The following is a 26,420-nucleotide window of genomic DNA, read 5'->3' on the forward strand; positions in this document are numbered from 1 at the left end:
AAGCATGACAATTTGCTTTCTAATTAGTTCCCTGGTAATGGTTTCCCACTCCCTGTGAACTTTCCCAGTCACTGCAAATTTTTCTATTTTTCCATGAAGGATATAACCCTGCTGCATCTATTGGGATTTTAATTACCTTTATGAAGCATGGACAGCAGCAGGGGCTGGGAGATGGATGGAGAGAAGTTGACCTGACTCTTCAGCCGTGCTGAAAAGGTGGACAGAGGGAGTGTCTGGCAGTTAGCAGGTCTGACACGTGCTTGGAGGCAGAAAGGTCCTTCAAGGCAGCTCAAAACCCACATCATTTCAGGGACTCCTCAAAAGCAGGGACAGCCCAAAGTACTGATGGCTTTGGAAAGCCCTTCCTGCCTTTCTCCAATACCCCTGGTCCATCTGCTTCTGGAGAAGTTTAGCTAAAACTGAAGGAAATTACTCAGAAACGTTCCCTAATTGCTGTTTGCCTGCCAGGCTGAAGAAGGCATCAGCTGCCAGCACACAGAAAGCTTCCAGTCACATGAATCCACTGATGGTTTCGAGCATCCTCTTCTGCATCCTTTTTTAAAAAGCCTTTCCTTGCTGAGTGTCAGACCTGCTGATGCCAGGGGATAACACAGCTTCCAGAGAGGATCTGTGCACCTGCACCTGATGGAGCCAAATCCTGATTTGGGATGCAGAAAGTTAGGATCAGTTCTCAGATTCTGTTACCAGGCTCTGACAGGTAGGGCAGGCAGGTAAATTACAGAGGTAAAAGTTTCCTGAGCTGCATCAAAGGCAGGGCAAGAAGGGGGATTCTTCCCCTCTACTCTGCCCTTGTGAGACTCCACCCACAGTGCTGAGCCCAGCTCTGGGGTTCCCAGCATGGGAAGGATGTGGAGCAGCGGGAGTGAGCCCAGAGGAGGCCACAAAGATGCTCCAAGGACTGGAGCCCTTTTACTGGGGAGAAAAGCTGAAAGAGCTGGGGGTGTTCACCTGAAGAAAAAGCTCTGGGGAGAACTCAGAGCCCCTTCCAGTTCTTAAAGGGGCTCCAGGAGAGCTGGAGAGGGACTTGGGACAAGAGCCTCGAGTGACAGGACAAGGGGGAAAGGCTGAGAGTGCAGGTTTAGATGCGGTGTTAGGAGGAAATTATTCCCTGTGAGGGTGGGAACCTGGCAGAGGTTTCCCAGAGAAGTTGTGGTTGCCCCTGGATCCCTGGAATTGCCCAAGACCAGGTTGGACAGGGCTTGGAGCAGCCTGGGGTAGTGGGAGATGCCCTGCCAATGGCACAATGTTGGAACTGCATGATCTTTGATATCCCCTCATACCCCAACCATCCCAGGATTCATGTTCTCTAAATCATATTTAAACGAGTGTTTAAACCCAAGCAAAAACTCAGAGAACACTTCCCAAGCCTCTAAAGGGGAAGGTTTCTAGCCCAGGAATTCCTCAGTGGGATGAGAGCCTGCAAGACTCAGAGAGGGGTGAGGCCTCTCCTACCTGGCCCAGGCCAGGAGAGTTTAAGGCTCTGCAAATCCAAAGTCCTCCAACAGCACAGGGCTTTGAACTCCTCCAGTGCCCAGGGAAGAGAAAAGGTACCTGGCTCTTCTCCCACCTGCTCAGGGCACGCTCTGGTTTTAGCCCTTGCTGCCAGAAGACATTGAATGAAAAAACAACCCTGCCAGCTCTTTGCTGCTCGCTCCCTTAGCCAAGGAAACCAACCGTGTCCAAAGGGAGCAGAACTGGAATGGGATTTTCCACCCCTGCTCCGTTCTCCCACGTGCAAATGCTCCCAGTTCTGTACAAACACAGATACTAAACAGATATTAAAAACCTGCAGACAAAAAAAGAGCACTGAACCCATCTCTTGAGGTGGCTGCTTGAACCACAGTGGAGAAAAGAGGACTGGGACTGTGATCACCCCTCCACAAACACAGCCCATGCAACTGGGACCATCTCCCACCAGAGTCCAGGATGATCCAAACCCAGATGAAAGCCTGTGCATGACCCTGTAACACCCACAGCCCTAAGCAGGAGGGCAAAAATGAGAGAAAAAAGGGGTATTTCTGAAGAAAGCACGAGGCTGCAGGAACACAGAGAGGCAGGCATATACAATGGTGGTTTTATTCTTAACACCTTCATCCTGGGCTGCAATTATTTCCGTTTTTAAAAGTTAAATCTGGTCATCAACTGAGGAAAAGAAAAAAAAAAACCCGAACAGTCCCTGTGTGCACAAACAATGCAGTTTTGAATAATACACGGTAAGTTTATTTCATATTAACATGAACAGTAAAAAGTGGACATTTTGACAGGATTTTACTTCAGGTCCTTTTCTTTATTCCTCTATTGTGTCCTTTTTGCCAGTCTCTTGTCCCTCAAATTGTGGATATTTTGCCTCAACATCAGCCCAGGTGATAAAACCGTTGGCCAGGTCTCGGATGATGGCAGGAAGTTCAGAGATCTGCAGGAAAAGCCACAAAGACATAAGAAACACAAAGTCACCAAAACCAAGCTGGATATTTGGCAATGTGGGCAGTTTTTACATCAGCAATAGAACAGGTATAAGATATCTCCTGGAATATCACTTTTGGGGAGAAAACCATTAATTAGGACACCTTGGATCAATCTGTTATCTGTTATTACAGTGATCAAGGAAGGAAATGGTTAACCAAAGCAAGGTAATGTTGTGCTACAGTTTGGGAAGGGAAAAAAACCACAAGACACACATCCAAAAGACACTGTCAGCCAGGATTCAGCTAGGCCCTGCCTACTGTAAAAGCAGCACAAAGCTGCAAGTTGCCTTTTCTTTGCTCCTTACAGCACACTGTCATGGTGCAAAGTATCAGCCAGACAGCTGAGTATTTGCAGAAATTGAAGGATAGTGAAGTCTCATCTCTGCTGGTCAGCAGTGGCAGGTCACCCAGGTGACAAGAGAGACAGAAGGGTGCCCTGAGGAACTGGCACTGCCTGTTACAGCCAGCCAAACCCCAGCCAGCTCAGCAGCCCCAGGCACTGCAGGTGCTTCTGGGTAGCTACAACTCAGCCTCACAGGTGAGCACCATCTCCTCCTGTGCCTAGGGCGAAGGCCAGGGAGAAAAGAGGATCAGGGAGAGAAGAAAAACCTGAAAACCCCAAGACTGCAGATGCACAGCTCTGAGCAGAGGCAGAGCCCATCACAGGAGGTTTTTGCTATTCCAGCCTGCACTACAGCCACACTGGCAGAGCGTTCTTAGAGCACACACAGCTTTGGGGCAGTGGTTCATCAGCTCCTCTGGTGCTGCACAGGCAACACCAGCTGCGAGGCAAACTCCTTGTTCTGCCTTTTGGTGCCTGTGGATTACAAGGAGCCCAGCCTTTGAAATCCAGACACAACCCAGTTAATGCTTTAACTCAGCAGCCTTCACTTGCTAAGAGGCACTCTGAAGAGCAGTACAATCAGCACAAGGCATTGCTTTCAGGTAGGATCAACACCTCTGCACACAAGAAAAACAAAAGCTTCTCACTTCATCAGCTGGGCCAGCATCTTGGACTGGTACCTGTTCCTGGGGATTTCTCACAACAGCTAAATTGGTACAGAGCTGGAGGCAGCTCCCACCAGGATTAATAACAGATCAGAAGCAGCAGGGGATGTTGTCCCCAAAGCCAAAACGAGCACAGAATTCACAGAATGACTAGGTTGGAAAAGCTCTTCAAGACCATTGAAGCCCTAACACCTCAACTAGACCATCACACCAAGTGCCACATCCAGTCTTTTTTTAAACACATCCAGGGATGGTGACTCCACCACCTCCCCTGGAAGACCATTCCAGGACTTTATTGTGGAGGCTCATGGGCCTGCCAGGCTCTGACTCAGACCTGCAGCCTTGCCCTCAAGGGATGTCCCTTGAATGGGCTGTGATTAGCTTAACTCTCCTGGAAGGAGGCTCCTTAGGTTGGCACACCTTATCTTACCATGGTGAGCTATCCCCAAAGTCTTCAGTGATCCCACCATGCCCTAGTACCCATGTTAATCCTTTGCAACCCATTGGTCTTTCCCCCTTGGTACCACCCTTGCTTTCCCCCATAAAAACCCCAGTTTTTCCCCCAGTTCTCTAGGAGCTGTCGTCCCTGGCTCCCTTCACAGAGCTGCTGGATAAGAAAGGAATGTCTGTGGAATCGCCATATGATGCTCTCTGTCCCTGAGTCAGCCTGGGATAGCCTCACAAGCAGAGCTGGAATCACTGAGAGCTGATCACTTGTAGCCACAGCTTGCTGAGGTTTCTCTGGAGCCCAGGAGACCTGCCAGAGACCCCCTTAGAAGGCTATCCCTTGAGGGACCCTCTCTCTTTCCACAGACCCTCCTAGAGCAGCCTACACTTTATCACTCCTTCCGTGCAAAGCTATTTCCTGAAATCCAACCCAACCTCCCCGTGCTGCAGAGCCGGCTGGGCTCACCTCGGCGCGGATCTGGCGCATGGAGTCGCGGTCGCGCAGCGTGGCCGTGTGCGGGCTGCGGTTCACGGTGTCGAAGTCGATGGTGATGCCGAAGGCCACGCCGATCTCGTCCGTGCGGGCGTAGCGCCGGCCGATGGACCCCGCTGCATCGTCCACCTTGTGGGAGATCCCAGTCCTGGTCAGTGCTTCGGCTGCGGGGACAGAGCAGGGATTGTTTGTCCTGGGTTACCATGGAAAGATGTGCCCCAAAGTTTGTATCCTATCACCACCTGTTAAACCAGGTGGGGCAGTGATCTTTATCTCTGGGAGATATTCTCTGCTAATGGGACAGCTGTTAAAAACCATGTGGGGCAGTGTTCTTTATCTCTTCCACAACCCATCCTTTCTCCAGGAGATATCTTCTGTTAATGGCCATTGAGCCCCACTGTATGACTGATAAAATTACATCATCCCATTGGGAGATGCTCCACCCAGGGGAAGGAGCCAAGCCTTTCCTACCCAGATCAAAAGTGAGATTTGGAACATCAGAGCAGCCTTTTACCACTGGATCCTAGAGGAAAATCGGACCCTTCCACATCATCACTGGACCTTCAGGGGAAAACTGCACCTTCTACAGGAGCACTGCTCCAACTGAAGCATCTGTCACTGCAGGAGGATGCAGCCACCATTGAATGGGACTGCTACCAACACCCTGACTGACAGGATGTCAAGTTGTATTCTGACTCTGTCAGTAGTCTTCTTTTGTACTATTGCATGTATTTTATTTTTTTTCTTTTTTCCTATTAAATTGTATTTCTGACTTGACTCTCACTGGTTTTGCTTTCCAACCAGTACATTGTTACACAAGCCCAGCACAGGCTCCCCCTGACCGATGCCTTAAGTTTAGCTTTTATATTTTCCAGATTCTGTACTGCCTTAGTGTGTGACTCTGAACTTCATATAGTGTTAGCAAGTTCTCTTCATGGTTTAGTCAGACAAAACAATCCTTTTCCAGCCCCAGAACCAAGGACACCGTTGCAGCTTCAGGCCCAAAAAGTGCAAACAGCAGTGAACTGAGGAGAGAATCTGGGAGGACTGGACTTCATAACCTGAAGCTGTAAGTGGACAATTGACTCCAATATGTAAATAGACCAAAACTCATAGAAGTGTGAAAACTCATAACCAGGTGTCCATCTTGGGTGTAGCCTCAGCCGTGCTCTTGTACTGCCCAAGGTGTATCCTTGAAGGCCTTTTAATAAATACCTACTTTATTTCTTTAACACTCTCTAGCCTCTGTTCCAGGTCAGCCTCTCTAGGCATCACCCTCAGGAGGCACTGCCTGTCCTGAGTGCAAGCAGCATCTCAGTGCCCTGATTTTATTCTAACAAAACATCCAGTATTCCATTCTTTGTAGGACCACAGGGCCAAACCCACCCTTCTCTCTCAGATCTCCACAACTCTCACCCCAAGTGCAAAGCCACCAAGTTTTTCCCCTTGTCATCAGTGCCACAACTCTGCTTTAACTCCAAATGTCAGCCTCAGTGTGCAGGGCACATCCAGTGCAGGGAGACAAAGTCTCAAGCAGAACTGGTGCTGACAGCAAAAGGCACTGTCTGACATGCAAGCCCTGTTCCTACCCTTCATCTGTTCTGTTTTATGGTCCCTCTTTCACCATGACACCCACTACCAGGGAGCAGTTTGACAGAAAGGCTGCAGGCTCAGCAGCTCTGGGACAGACTCAATAAATTAGGTGGCCAATAAAAGCAAAGCAAACTTTAATAACAAAACAAAAACTCCCACTGCTCCAGCTTCTCCTAAGCAGTGGGAAAGATTTCTTTTTGACACATAAGGAAGAAAAGAAATGTCTTTTACACTCCAAACCAACACAGGGAAGGTCATGGTGGTGGGTTTTTTGGGTATGGCTGAAGAGTTTCATGGACACCCAAAGCTTGTGGATTCATGTTGACAACTCTCCCTGTGCACTTTGGAGAGCCACATGATCCTAGTGCTATTTTGAGAGACCTCTCTTCCCAGTGCACAGCCCCATCAGACCCAAAGTGCTTAACACACTTACATAATTCCTTGACAAAAGGCATGAATTCCTGATTCTGGCTCAGAGGAAGAACGGAGCACTTGAACGGTGCTACCACAGCTGGGAAGCTGAAGTACTGTGGAAAAAAGGAAAAGCACAAGTAAATACAAGTTTAATGGTCACATCAGAATCTTAGGAGGTGAGAATAAGCTCTGACTGAGGCTGGAGGCAGGGTGAGTGCTCCAGGGGAGTCTCTGACCCACTCTAAGACATCAGCAGCGACATCTCACACCACTGGAGCAGGACTGGTTTTCTTCAGCCTCCATTCCCCCTTATCTCCTGACAGCTAAATGTTACCTCCCACCAAAATAGGTCCATTATAGCCCTCCTAAAGAAATTTAACCTCATCTGAATTACAGAAAAATTGAGGGTGGAGGTGTCTTTCCAGGAGATTGAGTCTTATGCACAGTCTAAACCAAACTTCCTGTTTGAGACTCCACACACATGGAGCATATGCAGCAAAAAGGTTTTTAGAACCCTTCACAGACACCCTCAGAAAATAAAAATGTGACAGAAGTGAGGGAAAAAAAATAAAATCTTTCCTGGAAATCAGCAAGGTATAAAAGGGACAGAAGCAATGCATGTGAGATGTACCACAATATAAAGCAGTCCAGGCTATGTAAAAAGTAAATGGATACTAGAAGGAAGGTAAATCCAGTATTTTATTTTCAGGAGCAGTTTGGGATTCAGAGTCAACTGTGTCCTAATTCTGGGCTCCTGAACCTTGTTCCCCCAGTCATAAATGTACCACATCCTGTGGCACCCAGAGACACAAAGAAGCACTTTTATTATATTTCTTTTTTTATGAACATAGTCCAGGAGCCAGGAACAACGAGCAGGAAGCAGCACCAAGTTTCCAGCCAGATTCTCGTGGGCCACCAGCAATGGCACAGAGCACCACATCTGGGCACTGGCTGGAGGAAGCTCTGTATGTAATAAACACTTCCCTTGGGCCCCTGCTACAGCAAAGCTTCAGGCCAAGGTTTTAGGGGTGTCTAGAACCAGAGAAGGCTGAATTTCACAGGGGACTGAGCAAACAGTTAATCCATTGTTCATCCTACTGCACAGAAGTATGATTCCAGGAAAATCAGCAGAAAGAAAGGAAATTAAACACTGAAGATATGCCTCTCTCTGAGCAATGGAACACTGCCAAGTGTGGACCCAGAAGGAGGAATTTCTCACCTCCTTGCCAGCAATCCAGTGAGAGCCACATGCACACATGGCCCCACAATGCTCTCATGTACAAATGACATGTACTCTGGCAAAAACAGCAATTCCACACCTCACCTGGGTTTTCCCATCTCTAGTGGGCATTGTGCAGTGTTATTTTAGCCCTCTCCCTGGATGCCAGGGGATGTCAGGAGCCTGCAGCTGGCCCAGCCTCAGGGCCACTCACCGTTCTCTGCTCGTCTCCGTCCCGGATGCGGAATGTGTGCTCAAACACTGTGTACATGATCCTTCCAATGCCAAACGAGGGCTCAATGACATTTGGGATGATTTCTTCCACTGGAACACAAAATAACACACATCACCATTAAAAATGCGTTTAGACACAAGAAAAAGATGTGCTTGCTGATGCTGTGTCTCTGCTCAGAAGTTCTGGTTATGTGTAGATGAGTTCATGGAAATAAAAGATTAAATGTTTCTGCTCTAAATACAAACACCTGTAATAGAGATTTGGACTTAGCTCACGTACAGGATGTATTTAGGCTGTAGAAAACAACTCAGAGCTCTTTCTCTGGCTTCTCTGAGAACTAAATCCATGCATTTTCAAAGTTTCCTTCTAGCCCCATTTCCTGGATCAGGACAAAAGCTCAGTGGAGATGCAGTCATTGACTTTCCAAAAGCCTTCCTACTCTTAAATTTCAAGGAAATTACATTTGGCATTTTTCCTATGCTGTGTTACAATATTAACAGGACAATGCTACCAATGAAGTTCATACTCGAAGTGTATCCTGATGATGATCAAACAACAAAGAATCAAATTTACCATGTAATGTTTTCTGAAATCTCTTCACAGTAACCATGTCCTTTGTTAATAGAAAAGTTTTCCCTTCAGTTTCAACAGTGAATTCCCTGCAAAGGAAAAATAAGTAATTTAAAAGCTAAAGCAATAAACAAACAAGTTTTATTTCCTTAATTGCATCATTTGGTTGACTCTGAGAGTGGGATGACAGAAGCAGGGAAAACCCCAGAGATGAAAGAAACATGTAGCACACCCATTAAAAGAAATTTGCACTAATAATAAAATTACTACATGCACATTAAAAGCAACCATTTTTATAATCACAGTGAACTTGGCTGTGGTTAACAGCCTGAAGCAAAGTCAATTGGGAAATTCTCATGATGAAGCCCATACACCAAAGAGAAAAAGGGAGGCACACAAAGCAGGCACTGGACTATCAATAAAACCAGGAATATTGCTTGTAACTCATCTATTGAACCATTTCAGGGAGATTCTGGATGGACTGTTTCTTCTCTGCAATAATTTCTCTGCCCATTTTGAGTTCTACTGTTTTTCTTTTCTACATTTTCACAGTCATAGAGATGTGAAAGAAATCAATTTTAGCTCAGAGGAAGAAAGGAAAATGTAAATGCTACCATTCTGTAATGTATTCATTGATCTTACACCTTGTACCATTTCAAGCAGGAAATTAAGTTTATTTTTTTATTACTGCACCATTAGCTTTCTCCTAAGCTGTTGACCTGCTTCAGCCAAATCTGGCAACTGTAAAGACTTCTCATATTTCCAGCTCCTGCACGTGTAGTCAGGAAAGCAGGTCAAAGAAAATCATACAAATTTCTGCCACAGTAAATCAAAGACTGTAACAGGTCACTAAACACTGGAAGCAGCAGCTCACTAAATACTGGAAGATATTCAGGCAAGTTTTGCTTTTCATTTAACTATTTTGTGCCATCGGTAACAGAATTATTTTTTTAATTTTAAAGTTTTAAGTCAGTCCTGGTCCACTCTCAAACCAGAGTGAGGAAGCAGGTAAACAATTCCCATTTCACTGTTTCTCTTCTGTGATGATCCTACTAAAGCCAGGAGCTCATTCCCACACAGATAAATATTTATGTGCATACATCCAGAGATATGCTGATGGGTGACCAGCAGTGCCTGGTGAGAGGGACAGCACTCACACATCTCAGATGACCCACATAACCTGCTCTCACGAGGAAACTGGTTTCAGGTGGCCCAGATAAATGCAGCAGCCCTTTGGAGTTCACATCAATGTCAGAGGAAGGTACCACCCACAGAGCCAGCTCACCCTTTCTCGTTGAGCAGCTGCTCCATCTCGCTGATGTAGCACTCGTCACACATGGAAAGGTATTCCATCACCACCTTGGCATCCTTCTTGTAAGCTTTGCCAATGGCTCCCTTATTTGCCTCAAACTGAACAATGTTGACTGTTCTGTACAATGCAGTTAAGGAGCTTTTGAGGGCACAAAGCAGGACCTGGTTCCTTCATTATGTCAAAGTTAATTGCTACACAACACAAAGACATCTCCTCCACTACTTGGATGAAGGAACTCTGCCCCAAGAGAGGAAAGGAGTAACAAATGCTCAGCTCTTTCCAGGTCACTTCCCAAAGTCATACTGGTCTGTAGTTGTAGGTTTCCCTGTTAAATATACAGATGTCACTTGAAATAGAGCTGTGCAGATCTCTAAGACATCTCCCTGTCCAATGCCTTTCCACTTGAGGAGAAGCTGGTTTATTCTGAAAGGATATAGGTTCTTTGAGATGCTTCTCAGCTACGAGAGGAACTTTGGTGGCACGGGCATGGCAGGAAAGGTCATAGCAGGAACGATCAGCACAGCCAACGATCTCAATCCAACCCTGAAAAAACAAAACTGGAAGCTTTCACCAGCTCACTTTTTTGTCCACTTAACCATCAAATCTGTTTATTCACCCTTAAGCCCTCCATGCTCCCATGACTGTTTTTTCTACATAATTAGCTCTGTTACAATAAGCAGCCCTCCCTCACCAGTTGCTCCCTCATTTGAGTGATTCCATTTGTTTCCAGAGGAAACAATCAGTCATCTACCCAGTGCCTGTGTTCAGGGCCAGCCTTTTCCACATGGCTTGGCAGAGCACTGCCTCGTGCCAACACCTCAGGCTGGGGCCAGAGCACACAGTCCTATCACTCACATGCCACAGGCACACACGGCATCGTGTTCCCAGGGCTCTACTTGGCCATGGGACACACAACAGGGAATCAACCACACTGGAATGGCCAAAAGCCTGACTTAGGAGCTGCTACAGCACAGATCACTTGCAAGGGAAGCTCTCAATTCAATATTTCAGCATGTATGGCAAGGAGGAATCTCAGAACACCTTTCACACTGGGTTGATGAAGCAGCAAATATAACCTCCCTCTGGATTTCCTAACAGACAATCCCATGTAAGACAAGGCTCAGCAGCTGCTTCCCACTCACTGTCACATCAGTGTGGGATGCACAGACAGCCAGATGTTGTCTGGTTTTCCAAGCTGGAGTGATATAGCAGGGTATCAGAAAAGCTGTGTGAACAGAAAAAATCCTTGTGCTTGACAATCGTGGTGTTCCAGGGTATACTGGAGGATTTTTACATAAATTAAGCTATTAGGGTGTTACAGCTACTTCTCAGAAAAAAAGAATACAGGTTTATGTGGTTGTTCAGCCTGGAGAAAAGGTGGCTCATCAAATGTCTAAAAGGGCTCCAGGAGCTGGAGAGGACTTTGGACAAAGCCATGAAGTGATAGCACAAGGGGGAATGGTTTAAAGCAAAAGATGGCAGGTTTAGATTAGGTTTACATTAATAAGAAATTCTTCCCTGTGAGGGTGGTGAGGCCCTGGCACAGGGTGCCAAGAGAAGCTGTGGCTGCCCCTGGATCCCTGGAAGTGTTCAAGGCTGGGCTGGATGGGGCTTGGAGCAACCTGGGACAGTGGAAGGTGACCCTGCCCATGGGAGTGGGTTGGATCTTTAAAATCCCTTAACCCACCAACATACCATTGTATGCAGCAAATTTACAGAACGGATTTTGAGCTACTCAAACCACTTCTCTTCTTACAACTGAGTGCTGCAAGCTGATAGATATAAACATTTTTGGTCAGAGTTAAGTTACAAACCAAAGCATGTCCCAGCTCCCAAAGGTGTTGCTTTCACACCCCTGGGATTGCTGCTCTCACTCCTGGGTTAGGCTGTTGGACACTCTGCTCTCTGAGTGTTGTCCTGATCATCATGGCAAGGCTTGCAAAGTTGAATAATCTTATTTACATGGTGTGGCCCACACATGTCCAGTTTTGGGCTAGTTGGAAAGATAGGCTGTGAACTTGTGGAATTCAGCTATGGACATTCAGAGGAAGCCATTCCTTCAGTCACTTCTCCAGATCTTTTTTATATGAAGACAAATCACTCATCTGAGCTGCAGAAGGTTTGGTTTTTTTCTAATCTTAAGTTTGGTAGAATTTTACTGGCTGCTATTCCTCCAACATGCTGTAACAAAACATCACTAGTGGTAAGTCTAAATCCAACCAACAATACATGAGGGGAAAAAAGGCATTCAACAAGGCTTGAATGAAAAAGCTCTTAATGACTCAGCAGGAAGATGACAACAAATCCTTGAGGAATTTTTCTTCTAGCACCAGCTGTCTGAACTGGCACGAGTGAACTCATTTCTCACAGCATGGAAGAGGGAAAGGAAGAGCAAGCATTCAAGCAGGAAGCAATCTGCCCTGGAATAACACCTCCAGCAAAACAAATCCTTCCCCACTGCTGTTACAGAGGTTACAGTCTTTGGAAAGCGCCAGGCTTCAGCTTCCTTTAACTCCAGATGAAAATTTGACCAGTGAAGTGTCCCCAGGCTACTTCAGGTTCCAGCAAAGGAGCCTGGATCTACCAAAGCAGCATGAACAGCTCATAAACTTTTTGCAGGGAGCTGGCTGCCCCTTGCTCCTGGATTCAGAATATTTCAACTGTACTACGTGTGTTCAGACCAACATGGTGCTGGACAAACACATCAGACTCCCAGCCCTAATTTCAAAAAGCCAGAAATCAACCAGATCTGACAGGGGCTCCCCTTGCTGTTTCCACTTTGCCCACTTACATAGGAGGTTTTGGACTCTGCATCCCAGCAGTCACAGGCATAATGAGCCATCTCATTCTCCATGTGCTGTCGGAAGCGCAGCTTCTCCGGGGACACGCCGACCTTTGTGAGGAAGAGGTAGATTCTGCCGATGAAGTAACCAAGAACCGAGTTATTGATCACACCCTGCAGGGAGAAGAAAACACCCACGTGAATTCCTAAGGAAGCAAAGTCATGATTTGTTGAACTACTGCAGGCAACCTGACATGTGACAGGTAGAACTTGTGGTTAAGTTCTGTCTCCCCTGAGCTGTTACATCTCTTTAAATTCACCTCATGCCACTGGCACCATCTCCATGTAACCAAAACAGTGAGTTACTGTCACTCCAGGACTCATCACCCACTGGCTCTGAGGATCACCTACTTGTAAATACCCCACTGTATGCAGCAGTGCAGTCACTGGCATTACAACAGCTGCATCCTACAGTTCACAGCTGCAATACAACAGAAGGGTGGTGTTTGGTGTTCTGTTTTTTTTGGCTCTTGTTTTTGGGATTTTTTGCTTTGTTGATGTTTTTAAAGGCAGTGTTTTGGTAGTTTTCAGGGGTTTTTGTTTTTTTTTTTTTCATTTGGGGGTTGGACAAAAAGGGGTGAAGAAGGTTGGTAAATCAACCGATTCATAATTAGATGAATCAGGTAGTGATTCAGCTAATTATGCAAGTCACATACTCATGGGGGTCAGCAGCTGAATATGAGATTCCCAGATGCTGCCTGTATTAATATTCCTTAATGTCCCTCCTCACTAAGTGTGAAGCTTAACTTCCAAACCCTATCACAGCACCACTTACACTCTTCTGGTAGCAAGGGCCAGGCCTAGATCTCAGTCTGATTCACTGAAGAGAATCTACTCATAAATCTGGGAGTAAATCCCAGCTGGCACCAACACAACACAAACTTTGTGTAAGCTCAGTGCAGGGAGCCGATCCATGCCCTCAGTCCTGGATTCAGAATATTTCAACTGTGTTCAGACCAACACAGGACTGGGCAGACACATCCCTCTGAGCTTTAATTTTAAAAAGGCAGTTTGTAACTTGGCCTTGAGAGGAATATTGCAGGGAGCAAGCCCGGGGTGCCTGCAGGGGGAAGGGAGGGTTACCTGCTGGACGGCGTCTCCCAGCCGCATGACGTGCGCAGACTGCCCGCTGACCTGCGCCTTGGCCGAGTACAGGAGGATGTTGAGATCTGCCACGTTCTGAAACTTGGGGTGGTTCTTCTCACTGGGGTCCACAAAGTGCTCGATTTCTGCCATGGTGAATTCCCTAGTGAAAACGAACAAACACACATTAAGCATTTTATGCATTAGACCCCAATAAAACACCGTGCTTCAGCCTCTCACAGCAAGCCAATAATTTAAAATCATATGCAGACCCAGCCAGGACAATGGGCAGACTGGAACATGAACCAGTCTCATCACTGGATTTAGTTTCATTTTCAAATTCCTAACAAAACTTGCTACAAATTCATTTAGAGCTCTCCAGGCTGTGGTTATCACCACTGTGAATCAGAGCAGAGAACACCACCTTTGGAAGTACTTCCAGAAGTTCTGTAAAGCTTTTCCAGGCTGCTGTGATGCCCATATTAGAAGCAGTTGTTCCTTACAGGGTCTGCTGATTAAATCAGTAGCTTTAACTCATGTCAGAGGTGCCAAAAATAACCAGGTGAGGTGGTAATTTCCTGAAAATAATGATACTGCTGCACACAGTAATGACATGAGTTCTGTTTTAAGAACTTGTCTTTAATATATCTTTACTCAGAGACTGATTCTGAATCTTCTTGCTTGAAATCACTTTCCACTGAATTAGCTCATTATCAAGAACCTTTAAAAAAGCTCTAGGTAATCATTAACTGTAAATCACAGCCATCAGGGTGTAATTTGCTGTGATTGCATAATAACAGTCTCCAATAAATGTGCCACAAGCATATCATTTATATTTGACTGAAAATGATTTCAACGAGAGAAGTTCTCATTTCCAGATGAGCAAAACAGAACAGGAGGACTGAGGAAATTCCTGAGTTCCCTCTGTGCTAAGGATGCCATGGCCTCTCAGTGATACTTATGGCACCACAAAATAATCAATTGCCATGTTTACAACATGTGCACAGGAGCTCTTGCTCCAAATTATATGGAAGAGACTTCCAATTAGGATAGATCAGTTTAAACAGAGAGATTATCCCTAGTGAAAGGCAATAATCACTTTTATCCAAAGACAGAACTGAAAGTAATTCCCAATAACCCTGAGCTTTCCAACTCGATTGATCCTGTGACACAAACACTGGTCCTGAGTCAGGTTATCTCCCAGCTTCCTCTCTGCAGCAAGCTGTAGGACTGCAGAATCTGCAGGACTGAGACAAGGAAATAATGCTGCAAGGTCAATCACGTTTGGATTTCAGTTTCAAAGCAAATTGCACGAACATAATTAAAAAAGCAAAGTCCTGTAGAGAACACAGCTACCTTTGAGTTTTATGGTTCTTTTAGACTACAACAGAAGCAAAATTCTGTCAGTTAAAGTGAGTTTATCTCTAATACAACACCTATTTCAGAGATTCCACTTCTCACAATCTTAGAATTTTGTACTTAAAACCTAAACTGTGAGCTCGTCTGTAAAGCCTGAGACTCACCAGACACATAATCAGGATTCCTCTGGGAGGAAGCACTAAACTGAAACAATCTTGCACAAACCCTGCAACAAAAGGAAGATGCTCCCTGCTCCCTGGTACCCTCCTGCTGAAAGAGGAAGTTGCCAGTACCTCACTCTGATAAGGCCGGAGCGGGGTGAGATTTCATTCCTGAAGGAATTTCCAATCTGGGCAGCAGCAAAAGGCAATTTGCCTTGGTTAAACTCCAGCAGACGTTTGAAGTTGAGGAATATTCCCTGTGCAGTTTCTGGCCTCAGGTAGCTGAAAGATGAGGGAGAGGAAAAATCAGGAAGATTTAAGGGTGGCGAAAGCAAGGAGAAAGTCACAGTTGCTACAAAACTTACAGGTGAAAGTTCTTCTCTTCAGACTTTTAATTCCAGACAAAAAAGAAACAATTAAGCAATAGACTGGAGGGGGAAAAAAAACTTCACCTCCTTCCTCAAACAGGTATCCTGAAGAAAGTTTTCTACAGTCATGAAGTCACTGACAATTGGAGACCAGCATTAACTGGCTTTATGGAAACTACTCCAACCAGCAAGGGCACAGCTGGGATCTGAATTTTGGGTGTTTTAAGTATTTTCATGATTCTTCAAGGGCCCCTTGTTCCTCCTGCCTTTCCCCCAGACTCCAAGGAGTGCTAACCTGCTACAGGAGGCTGGGACTGAGAGGCAGGGGAAGGCTACACCAGAGTTTTCATTTTTATTCCAGATGATATCTAAAACAAGGAGAGTGTGAGCAGAATTAAATCAGCACCTACCCAGGCATGTTTCCTCCAGGCCCAATGGAGGTCTTGAACATCAGATTGAAAGAAACAGGAGGGGACAGGTCATTCCCAGTGACAGGGGACTTCACATTGTAGTTCACAAAGAGATCTGCAAGCTCTTGCTGGCCATAATTGTCCAACTAATATCAAAACACAAGAGAGTTGTTTTAATTACTAGACAAGGTAACAGGAATGCATGTCCTCTATCTTTTACTGAGCGTGATCTACAGCTCTGAATCACCTGCCCAAAATATTCCCTTCTAACCTAAATTTTCAAGCAAGCTGAAGTTTGAACCAGTGATAGAAGAATACATTTTGCACATTCCCAAACCCACTTTAGTAATAGGCCTGGGATTTAGTCATACCACAGGAAGTCTGAACTCAAGAGTGGGTGTAAAGCACAAGAAAAGTCATTGGGACTGCAACACCACCCACCAGAACAGATTCCTTTGAATAGATTCAGCTAAAACATGGGGAGCTCTGTTTGGGAGCAAAAAAGATATAGCATGACAGAGAAGAAAGCTAAAATTTCTGCAGGGCTTTGTATTCATCTCTCTCTTCTGCTGCTTGAAACACAATATTCAAGCTATGCATCAAATGCCCTTTCAGAGCTGTTCTGCATTTCTAGTTGTCATGATCTTTCCTATATCAGGAAAAAAATCCAAAACCAGAATATAAAAATACTCTATTAATAGAGAGATTTCCCTAAAGGATGATCAAAGTTCAGTGTTGTAGTGTGGAAAACCTAGTGATAGCTCCTCAGTGATGCAAAACACTGATAAAAAAAGTTTCTCTTTCTGGAAGGAAACATTCATTCAATGCATGGCTTTGGAAGCATTTATCCTAGAAGTCGTGAGAACAAACATTAAAAACAAAGAAAAACCAGAAACTAGAGGCAAATGTTTGTACAGTTGTTCAGGAATGTCAGCTTGAGCACCAACTATTCTCATAGTAAACACAGGAAAAATCTTTGTGGGGTGTCAGAGACAGAGGAACAAATCTCCAGTGCTTCAAAGCCGAGACAATTTCAGAACAAAGCAAATCAGTGCTGTGCTAACTCAAAAAAACCCTGACAAAACTTGTGACCCACCTCTGCTCCTTTGTATAACAATCCCACAGAAGGGACTGACAAATGTAAAAGCTTTTTGCCAGGGTATGAAGTGAAACAGAGAAGATCAACTCCACGACTGAGCTTCAGCCCTACACTCAAGAGATTAATTAATATAAAAGCAGTAATTCTCCAATACAGTGAGGGAGATGTGATTCTCCAGCAAGCTCAGAGTATTTCTTAACAATTAGATTTTCAGTGTTTGAGAGAACCTCTGGGGTAAAGACTTCTGAGCATCTTCAGGAACAGAAAAGAGCCACTGCCTCTGGACTCTATCACCCCTCTCCCTGGAGCAGCCACCTCCCCATGCAGCACCCACCTGTGTTAAAACATTTTCCATTTCTGCCTTTTTCTCTGCCGTGCACTTCTTGTCAGACATCAGTTTCTGCAGGTGAGCTGTAAGAAAAGTAGGTCATGAGTTTATATTGCAACTCCATCACTGACCCCAGTATAAAACAGCTCAGGTGGCTGTTCACAGGGAGGGGCTGCAGAACACAGAGACACGCTTGTTGATGAGGCTGCTCAGCACAGGAGGCAGAGGTTGGATGGGGTTCTTTTTGACCAAAAAAATATTCTTAATGAACATCATGAAAACTGCTCTAATGCCAATATAGATTGTTCAGCATACTTGAATTTCAAGGACAAGGCTCAAAAGCCAGAGGGCACAACTCACTTAAGCAGAGTGGAACAATCCTTCCATTCACAGTGGAGCTGTACATGAGAAAGTTTTCAAACGTGCTTCTAATTTCTGAGATTCCTTCACGTGACTTTCTTGGTTTGTTTTTCCAAACAAATTTTAAAAACTAGGAAGCGTGAGGACTTGGCAAATCAAAGAAATGCCCGAGGTCTATTTCTAAGGTACACATGAAAGTCACCTACTGCCACGTAATTGACCTCTCATAGGAAAAACATATTCTGACTCCTCACAGCATCAAAAAATTGTTTCTCAGTACTTAAAAAAGCAACTGAAATTCAAGAAAACTAAGACCAAAATGCAGTGGAGTACAGGAATCTTATTATATAGGGAATCCTTGGCTTAGACAACACAGTAATCTTTCACAGCCTGATGACACTGGATTTTATAAAAAGGGACATAACTGTGTTTTCACCAGAGATCCTGAACCTCATTTAAGACACTAACAGAAACTAAGGGATTTTTGGTATGGTATGATTAATTAGCTGCAAACACAAGTATGAAAGACTGGCTACACCAGCAGGCTTTCCTTGAGAACAATTCTCTATTCCAGTCCTTGTACCACTGGGAGAAATCCCCAGGTCCACCTAGCTTGGAACAAAATCAAACCTTTTAAGAGATGATCAGCACGAAAACATTCCCCGTTTTTCACATCTTTCACCATGAAGTCAGCAAACTTGTCTACATGGCCAGAAGTCCTGGAAGAGATGACACAAAAAAGGAATGTGACAGCTGCCAACAGACAGCCCCAGGTCTGTGTGATCCCAGAGGACAGATCTTTATCAAAGTGAAATCCTTCAAAAACTGCAGGCTCACTCCTGCTTCAGATTACAGAGTCATGTTAAGCAGTATCACCCCTCAGAAAATATGATATGTGGAAAGTATCAATACATCTAAATCTTAAAATTGCCACAAAGATGACACTTAATGCCTTCAGGAACTGCATCACGATCAAAACTAAACACAGCTGCAGTAGTGAGGAGTAACCAGTAATTCAGGTGGAGATATTCTAGTATTTTGTATCTTAGCTGCATGAAAGCTTCTGCACTTTTTCTTGTCTTCTTCATCTTTTAGAAAAAGGAATAATGACAGTTTCTTACCTAATGGGACTGCTAGGAGGCTTTGAACTCTCAAACGTGAGTGCCACTGCTTTCCCTGACTTACAGAACAACAGCTTCTCACACTGACCTTTGCACTGGTACCTAATTATGGTGTGAAACTGGGTGACCCAGACACAAAATCCCTGTGGATAATTTTACAGAACACTGTAAAAAAAAAAGGCTCATATTTACTTTAGAACTGGCTCAGGTGTGAGCATGGTACAGTCAATCTCCAAGATTTGCTCTTCCTGAATGAAGTGATGTCTCCATGCTTGGATGATGTTGTTCTTCAAAGCACACCCAACAGGCCCGAAGTCATACAGACCACTGACTCCTGGGAAGAGGAAAAGGTAAAAATGAAGTGTGAGATTGTACAAAGCTGCACTATTTGGAGGAGATGTCTTCCCTTCTCAGCATTTTCATCAGTTGGTTTCATTATATGAGCATGAAGCACAGTTCAGCTGCAGAGCACTGAGGCATTAGGCAGCAACAGAATCTAAAGTGGATAAATTCCTGCAACCACCAACTCTAAAAACCACATACCCTCCACCAATGGATTCTGTTTGGTGGAAAGTTTTGTGGGAGCATGGGAGCATCTATGTGAAGGAGGAATCTGAATAGAGAGGAAGTGATCATGCACGAGCTGAAGCAGTGTTACTGTCAGTAATATACAACATATATCTGCAGATCACCAGTATAGCTGCAAAGATTTAAAAAAAAAGCCAATAAAACAACAAGAGTGTTTAATTTAGTATCTAAGGTGAAAGAGCAGTGCTCATAGAGGCATTGTGCTGCCTCCTGAGATGCTCATATCAGCCATCTGAAGATGTTTAACAATCACATTTATTCACCTGTGCCATAAAGTTCATTGCCAAAGTTCACTGAGGCAACAGGTTCTAAAATTCACAGAGGGTTTGAGCATTATTGGTCCCCTTGTGGGCCATTCACTTAAGAGCTGGACTCCATGATCCTTGTGGGTCCCTTCCAGCTCAAAATATTCTAATATAATATGACTAATTTGCCAAGAGAAGCTCAGGTAGAAATGAATGGTTATAAATGAGCTGATGATCTCCTTAAGCCCCAAACACCTTACCCTCAGCAAGGACATCTTCTACCAATGTAATACTCAGGACACTCAGGCATCCTGAAGTCCACTTATTTCCATTCAGAGAGCACAAGACAAAAACTGAGCCCCTTCCCAACCCAGACACTTCAGGAAGGGAGAATTTTTGAAAGGCTTACAGACTCAAAGCAGGAAAATTTAAAGCAAACTTATAAAAAAAAACTGGTATGCCATATTAATATAATATTGCTAGAATGCACATTTCACCCAGCTAGAAAGACCAGAACATTAGGCTAAAGGGATTAAAATGTACATTTCTTCAAACCCATACCTCCATAAATAGAAAATGCTTGGTCATAGAAAAACCTCCTTTTGAGAGTGTCTTCCATCTTAGCTCTGTCCACGACATCATCTTTGGGCTGTAAGGCCAGCTCCTGTAAGCCAGGCAAAACAAAATCAGTTAATAGCTCCTGATTCTGGCAGGAGGAGAAATCCTCTTCACTCACCACTGGGAGTCAAAAGTCTGCAAAGACCACTTTGAAGAAAAGGTATCCTGTCAACATCTTCATTTTCCAAAGAGCAATCTTCCCACTGAGATTCAAGTGCTCAGTTACCAACATCTTTGTCTGAATGCAACATTTCAGACACTTGAAGTGGACTCATGACCTAACTTTCCCTGTGAGCAAGTTATCCTCAGCTTTCTTCACAATCACTACAAAAAGATGCCAATTTCCAAAGCAATTCTGACCTTCTTCCTTCTCCTGACTATGAAAAAGAGCTTCAAGTGACCATCTCAGACTGCACACATCTAACTCTTGGAATATATAAGTAAGGTGTTTTTCACATGAAAGAATTTTGACTTGAAGATTACAAGTACCATCATCCTTGTGCTCTGTCAGAGAGATGATATTAGGCATTTGTGCAAATCTCTTTGTAAAATTTAGGTCTGCATTCAGAAAACTTGGGAGTGCTTTAATGGTGCTTGCCCTGACAAGGTACTGTGAAAATGTTTAATAGCAGTCACTATTTTATTTGAAAACCTGTGATTTTTGCAATCTAATATATTAGTGAGGTCAACAGGCTTCAAAGGTTTCCTTGCAGGAAGCTGTTTTGATAATTAAGGCAGAGTTAAGCCCATAAGTTCAATAAATTCAGATCCTCCCAAGTGTCTCAGACTATCATTTTGAAAAGCCTTTGGGTAACAAAAAGTTTTGTGTGTCCATTTATTTCAAACTCCCCCTTTTCTATTATCTATAATGACAAATAAACTTAAGTCTAATTTTAAAAGCACTCTACTCTGTGTATTCAACTGCTCCACCCTTCTCAAAGCTTCAAATTCAGAGCTGCTCTGACATCTTCAAGAAGGAACCACAGGGCTTGAAAACCACCACTGCTGCATTCCCCAGAAGGTGGGACTGTGATCCCAGCTAGGAACAGCATCAGGAGAGAAACACTCCCAGGACTGGAGTGCTGCACTCCCAAGGGCAGATGCTGCATTTGCAAGGTCACCCTTGCACTGACAGCCCACACAAATTGAGTAAGTGCTAAGAAACCTCCCCACTGCATCCTACAGGCATCCTCCCACTCAGAGGTGGGGCTCACAGGGATACCTGAACTCCAAACCTGCCTGCTGACACCCACAGGGACTCCAGGACCCCTCATCTGCCTGGTGACATCCACAGGGACTCCAGGACCCCTCACCTGCCTGCTGACATCCACAGGTACTCCAGGACTCCTCAACTGCCTGCTGACATCCACAGGGACTCCAGGACCCCTCACCTGCCTGGTGACATCCCCCCAAACTTCTGAGGGTTGGTACACAAAACTGGGAAAACATCTAGATACTATTTCCTCCAGGATGACCTAGTTATTAATGCAGGTTCCATGCAATGGTTTCAAAGCCCAGTCCCTATGCTGAATACCCAGTAAAAATGGCATTTTATTGGGTTCAAGGTATGTAAACAGGCAGCCACAAGGCCAGACCTGGCAGAGAGCAGCACCTGCTCATCCCACGTGACTCTGTTGGACAAACAGGGTCAATGGGTTTCAGTTCAGGCAAACTCACATTCTCACAGGCAGCTGTGAGAAGTGCTGTAAGTGTATTTACTCATTAATTCATTTATTTTTAAGAGTACCACCCAGACACAATTACAACCATGTTTACATTAAACAGAAATTAGAAAGAACCTGTGTAAATCTGCACAACAGACCATTTTTAAGCTTCAGGAGTTTCTTTTTGTTGTTTCACTCTGGGAGGGGAAGCTCACAGGATAAGAAAGTGTATTTTACTTCTTTATTAATCTAAAGACAACAAACTTGAAGTTCCATCATTTAATTTGCAAAAAGACTTTTCAGAGCATGGCTGCATTTAAAAAAGGAGACACAATTGCACCTCTAAGGCTGAGAAGAAGGTTACTTGAAATATCTACAAAAACTTTGTTACTGTAGCAAAATGGGTGGATCCTAAATAAACACATTCTAGGACAGGGAATTCCAACGCACAAAGAATCCAAAAATTCACTGCAGTGAAAAGCATGGGCTCTCACTCTGCACAAAAAAATCTATATAGCAAACAAAGATCAGTGAATGTACACTCAATTTCAGTTTTGATTACTGGGCAACCTGAACTCGCATGTATTTGTTTCCACACAGATTTAATGCTAACAGAAATTAGTGTAACAGGTAAAGAATGAAATTGCAATTAGCTGGAAACCTGTAAAATCTACTTCCGAAGTGATTCAGTCTAGGTTTGTTTAGACCAAACCTGCAATAAAGAATTAAGAAGAGATTTCAAGGCTTTTCAGACAAAACTGTGGAGCTCAGAATTTAATTTCCAGACTCACCTTTGCTTCTAGGACCCTCTTCCGAGCTTTGAGCTCTGCTACAGCTCTGTCTATGTCCACCTGGGGAGCTTTCTCCTCCTTCAGCTTCCTCACCAGCTCTCCCTAGGAGAAAAAGAACATTATAGATTCATTCTTTGCCACAAATGACACCTGTCCTTTTTCCAGCTTCCCTGGCAATCCAAAGGAGATTTCTGTCCAGCCTGCACTCCAGAGGGTGCAAGTGAGAAACACACTTTTAAGAGTTAGCAGAGTAGACTTCATTAGGGAAATTCAACCACCCCACAAAATTGTTAAATCACAGACCTGCTAGTCCATCTCCATATGCAATTATATTACTCTATGTATATCACATTTCCACAAATTCCTGGTTTCTGTCTTTGAGGATGCCCTAAGTGGATTCTCAGATGGTGAACACAGGCTTTGTGCCCTCCTTTTCCTTCTACAAGGCTTCTCTTCCTTCCACCCCTTCCCTTTTCTTCAAAGCTTATGGCCATTTCAGAATTCTTTTCCTCCATTCTACCTGATCAAAACTGGCCAGCAAGGACACAAATTTTCAGAAGAAAGTCTCACAGAAGACAGATATTTGCAGCCCAATATCTAAGCAAAGAAAATGTTCATTTTGAGTGAAAACTGTTATTATTTTTAAAACCAGTTCAGTAATTTGAGATACAACAAAGCCAACAAAAAAAAATAAAAATACCCTTAAAAAATCCCCCAAAGCCTAAATATTTCAGAGCAGCAAAACCCTGCAGTGGGCTTATAAGAGGTCTTGATCTGAGTCAAACCACCACCACCTTGTTGCAATTCCACACAGGTCTCTCTGCTCTGTGGGGATGATTCTCCCCTTTCAGCCCAGGGAAGTGCTCAATCCCCACACATCCAAAAGGGTTCTTTTATGAACATGATCCTCAGCTGTCAAGCCCAGCTTGCTCCTCGAGATAAATTAACTACAAGTCTTCCTTTGAGTCCACTCTTCTTCACCAAAACCAAGATCTAGCTTAAATTACTGAGACGGACAAAGGTGCTGGAGAAAAAGCACAGAGATGTCAAAGCCGCCCCAAGTGGGATATTCTAAAAATGAGATGCTCCAAGTTCAGCATTTTTCTTGCACCTTGCCTATCTTGATGAAAAAATTTTAAAAAGGGGAAAAAAAGGAAAAAGCTCCCACAATTTACAGAGATTACAACATTTCCATAATACAAATTTTTAACTTTTTTTCCTAAATTCTGAGCTTTCCTGACATAAACATTACAGGTTACTGAGAAAGCAAAGAGAAGAGAATACACAGACTGCCATTCTGTAATCAGATTAGGAAAGATAAAAGTGCTCCAGAGACTGAGGGGTTCAAAGGCTCATTTTATTAATAAAAGGATGTCTCCAAGGACTGCATTAAAACACACACAAGGAGAAGGAAAAATAAGAATCCTGTCAGGATTAACCCCATCAGCTACACGAATAGAACAAATCTGTTGTTTCCTTCCTGTTAACTTCTTAAATCAAAATGTGAAAGTTTCACTCTGGGGCTGAGGACTGCAATTGCCATTCCTGGGTAACGTGGCAGAGGGAGGGATCTGATCTGGTGTTTTTTTCTTTTAAAGTAGTAAGTCCAAATTGCCTTTGTTGAGCTGGAGGGGGGTCGGCAGTGGAAAAACATCAAGACAGCAGCAAAGCAGGTCCTGCTGACTCAACAGAGCCCTCACCCTGCTCACTGCTGAGCATCCAAAAGCAGCACACAGCAACTCTTTGTCTTGACCTATAAGTCAGAGTGCTCAGACATACGCAAGGAGAAGGAAAAAAATAAAAAAACAAACACAACTGAAGGAAATAATTATGCCTGCTGACAGGACTCAATCTAATTAAAGCTCCGATCTCGAGCCCTGCCCAAGAGGAGGAGTGCACAGCAGCACTCGATGTGGCAAATTTTGCTGCAGCTTTGTCCCACAGACCAGCAAAGCAGGGAGGGATCCACCCCTGGATCACGGCAGCTTATTGCATCAGGCACTGCTGCAGGAAGATAGGCTGTTCCCTCTCCATAGGCTGAGTCCCTTAGGTTTAATTAAGCCACTTCTCTTGGAGCTGCCAGACACAGACTCCTGCATCCAGAGGCATCAACCACCCCCGATCTTTGTTATTCCCTCCCTTTCCTCCTGTGCTAATATCTCTGAGAATTACTACAGCCAGTTGTACAACACAATATGCGTGGCCCCAGCTGGAATTTTTTTTTTCCCTTGGCACCCCACACCCCAGTTTTAACCCCTGAAAAGAAGGGGTGTGTTGGTACTCAAAGGCAAACGACAGCACCCAGAATTTTAAACTAAATAAATTGGCTGGTTCTAGAGATCATCACTTTATTTACAAGCAGCTCTCTTGCCAAGGCATTATGCTGTACAGTGATTCATAATAAAAACTCACTGAAGTGCTGGCATAATTAGAGGGCCATAAATCCACTCATTTAATGGGGAAACACACACACAAACATGCGAATACAAGGGACACACGCATAGCTCTGCGTGCAGCTAAGGAGAATAATATGGATTCAGCCACTTAAAGGAGGGACACGGGGGACACACAGGCACAGGTCTGGCAGGTGGCGAAGAGAGGAAAAGGAACTCCACAAGATCCATTACCGTACACAGCCAGAGTGCCAAGATTTATTTACGAAACGAAAAGACAACCAAATCCTTCTCAGGTAAGAAGGATGTTAAAAGAGGGAGGTAGGAAGAGAATGCGATGCAGCCGCAGCTAAAAGGACACATCACTCACCTAGATTAATCAGAATAATGAAATGGAAAATACGTAAAAGAATTACCATCCCTTACTGCATCAGGCAAATATGCAACTACAGAGAACGTCATTTACCTCCGAAACCCGGCACAAACTCAGCTCTAAGGGGAGGACATCACCGCGTGACCCCGAAGGGACGAGAGGGTGATTTACACAGGAGACACGAGGAGGGGCCCTGCGGCTGGGTGTCCCCTCCTGGGCACAGCCAGCCGGGGAGGGGACACCCAGGTAGGCTGACCACTGATCCAGCCCTGCCAGGCACCGTGGGGAGGGCAAAGAGCCACGGGGGGAAACCCACATGCGATACCCGCCCGCACCGTCTATGCCCGAGGAGCCACCCCGCACCCGTGGGGACACCGTGGGGACACCCGAGGGGACACCGTGGGGACCCTCCAGGCCGCGCAGCGCCCGCGGGGATGCGCCAAGAGCCCTCAGCAGTGCGGGCAACCCTCGAGGAGGGGGGGGCCGGGGCACCTCCCACAGCCCGCCCGACCCCCGGGTGACACCCCCGGGCCTGGCCGCGTTACCTGCTGCCGCACCGCGTTCCGGAGCGGCGCCAGCAGCGCCTCGGCCTGCGGGCCGTCCATGGCGGGGGGGGCGGCGGAGCGGAGCGGGCGGGCGAGGCGGCGCAGCAGGGCGGGCAGGACGCTACGGGGAAGCGGCATGGGGAGGAGGAGGAGGAGGAGGAGGAGGAGGAGGAGGAGGAGCGGGCGGAGCGGTGCCCGCCCCCCGCATGATGAAATCGCGGCCGGGGTAAAGCGCGGCGCGGGTGAGAGCGCGGCACTTTCCGCACTGGGCAGCGCCCCGCAGATTCGGCACGGG

At 45.1% G+C, this 26,420-nt stretch overlaps 1 protein-coding gene across 2 annotated transcripts; it reads right to left on the minus strand.

The window, feature by feature from the left end:
* Positions 1 to 2,073: 2,073 nt before the first annotated feature.
* On the minus strand, positions 2,074 to 26,420 carry GARS1 (glycyl-tRNA synthetase 1). 2 transcript variants are annotated; one of them, XM_088155482.1, is made up of 17 exons: positions 26,126 to 26,420; positions 22,815 to 22,916; positions 20,303 to 20,405; positions 19,101 to 19,242; positions 18,418 to 18,506; positions 17,434 to 17,510; positions 16,001 to 16,146; positions 15,355 to 15,504; positions 13,703 to 13,865; positions 12,569 to 12,733; positions 10,212 to 10,320; positions 9,751 to 9,895; positions 8,469 to 8,554; positions 7,875 to 7,984; positions 6,461 to 6,554; positions 4,408 to 4,598; positions 2,074 to 2,434 (listed from the first exon to the last, which is right to left on the minus strand). In XM_088155482.1, the coding sequence occupies exons 1-17, from the start codon at positions 26,261 to 26,263 to the stop codon at positions 2,309 to 2,311; spliced, it is 2,136 nt and encodes a 711-aa protein (XP_088011608.1). In that variant the 5' UTR covers positions 26,264 to 26,420; the 3' UTR covers positions 2,074 to 2,308. The 2 variants fall into 2 exon arrangements, with proteins under 2 accessions (XP_088011608.1, XP_088011551.1); XM_088155425.1 differs by lacking the exon at positions 26,126 to 26,420 and adding an exon at positions 25,674 to 25,924.

The sequence above is a fragment of the Sturnus vulgaris genome, chromosome 1, assembly GCF_052056855.1.
Source record: "Sturnus vulgaris isolate bStuVul1 chromosome 1, bStuVul1.hap1, whole genome shotgun sequence".
NCBI classification, from domain to species: Eukaryota; Metazoa; Chordata; class Aves; order Passeriformes; family Sturnidae; genus Sturnus; species Sturnus vulgaris.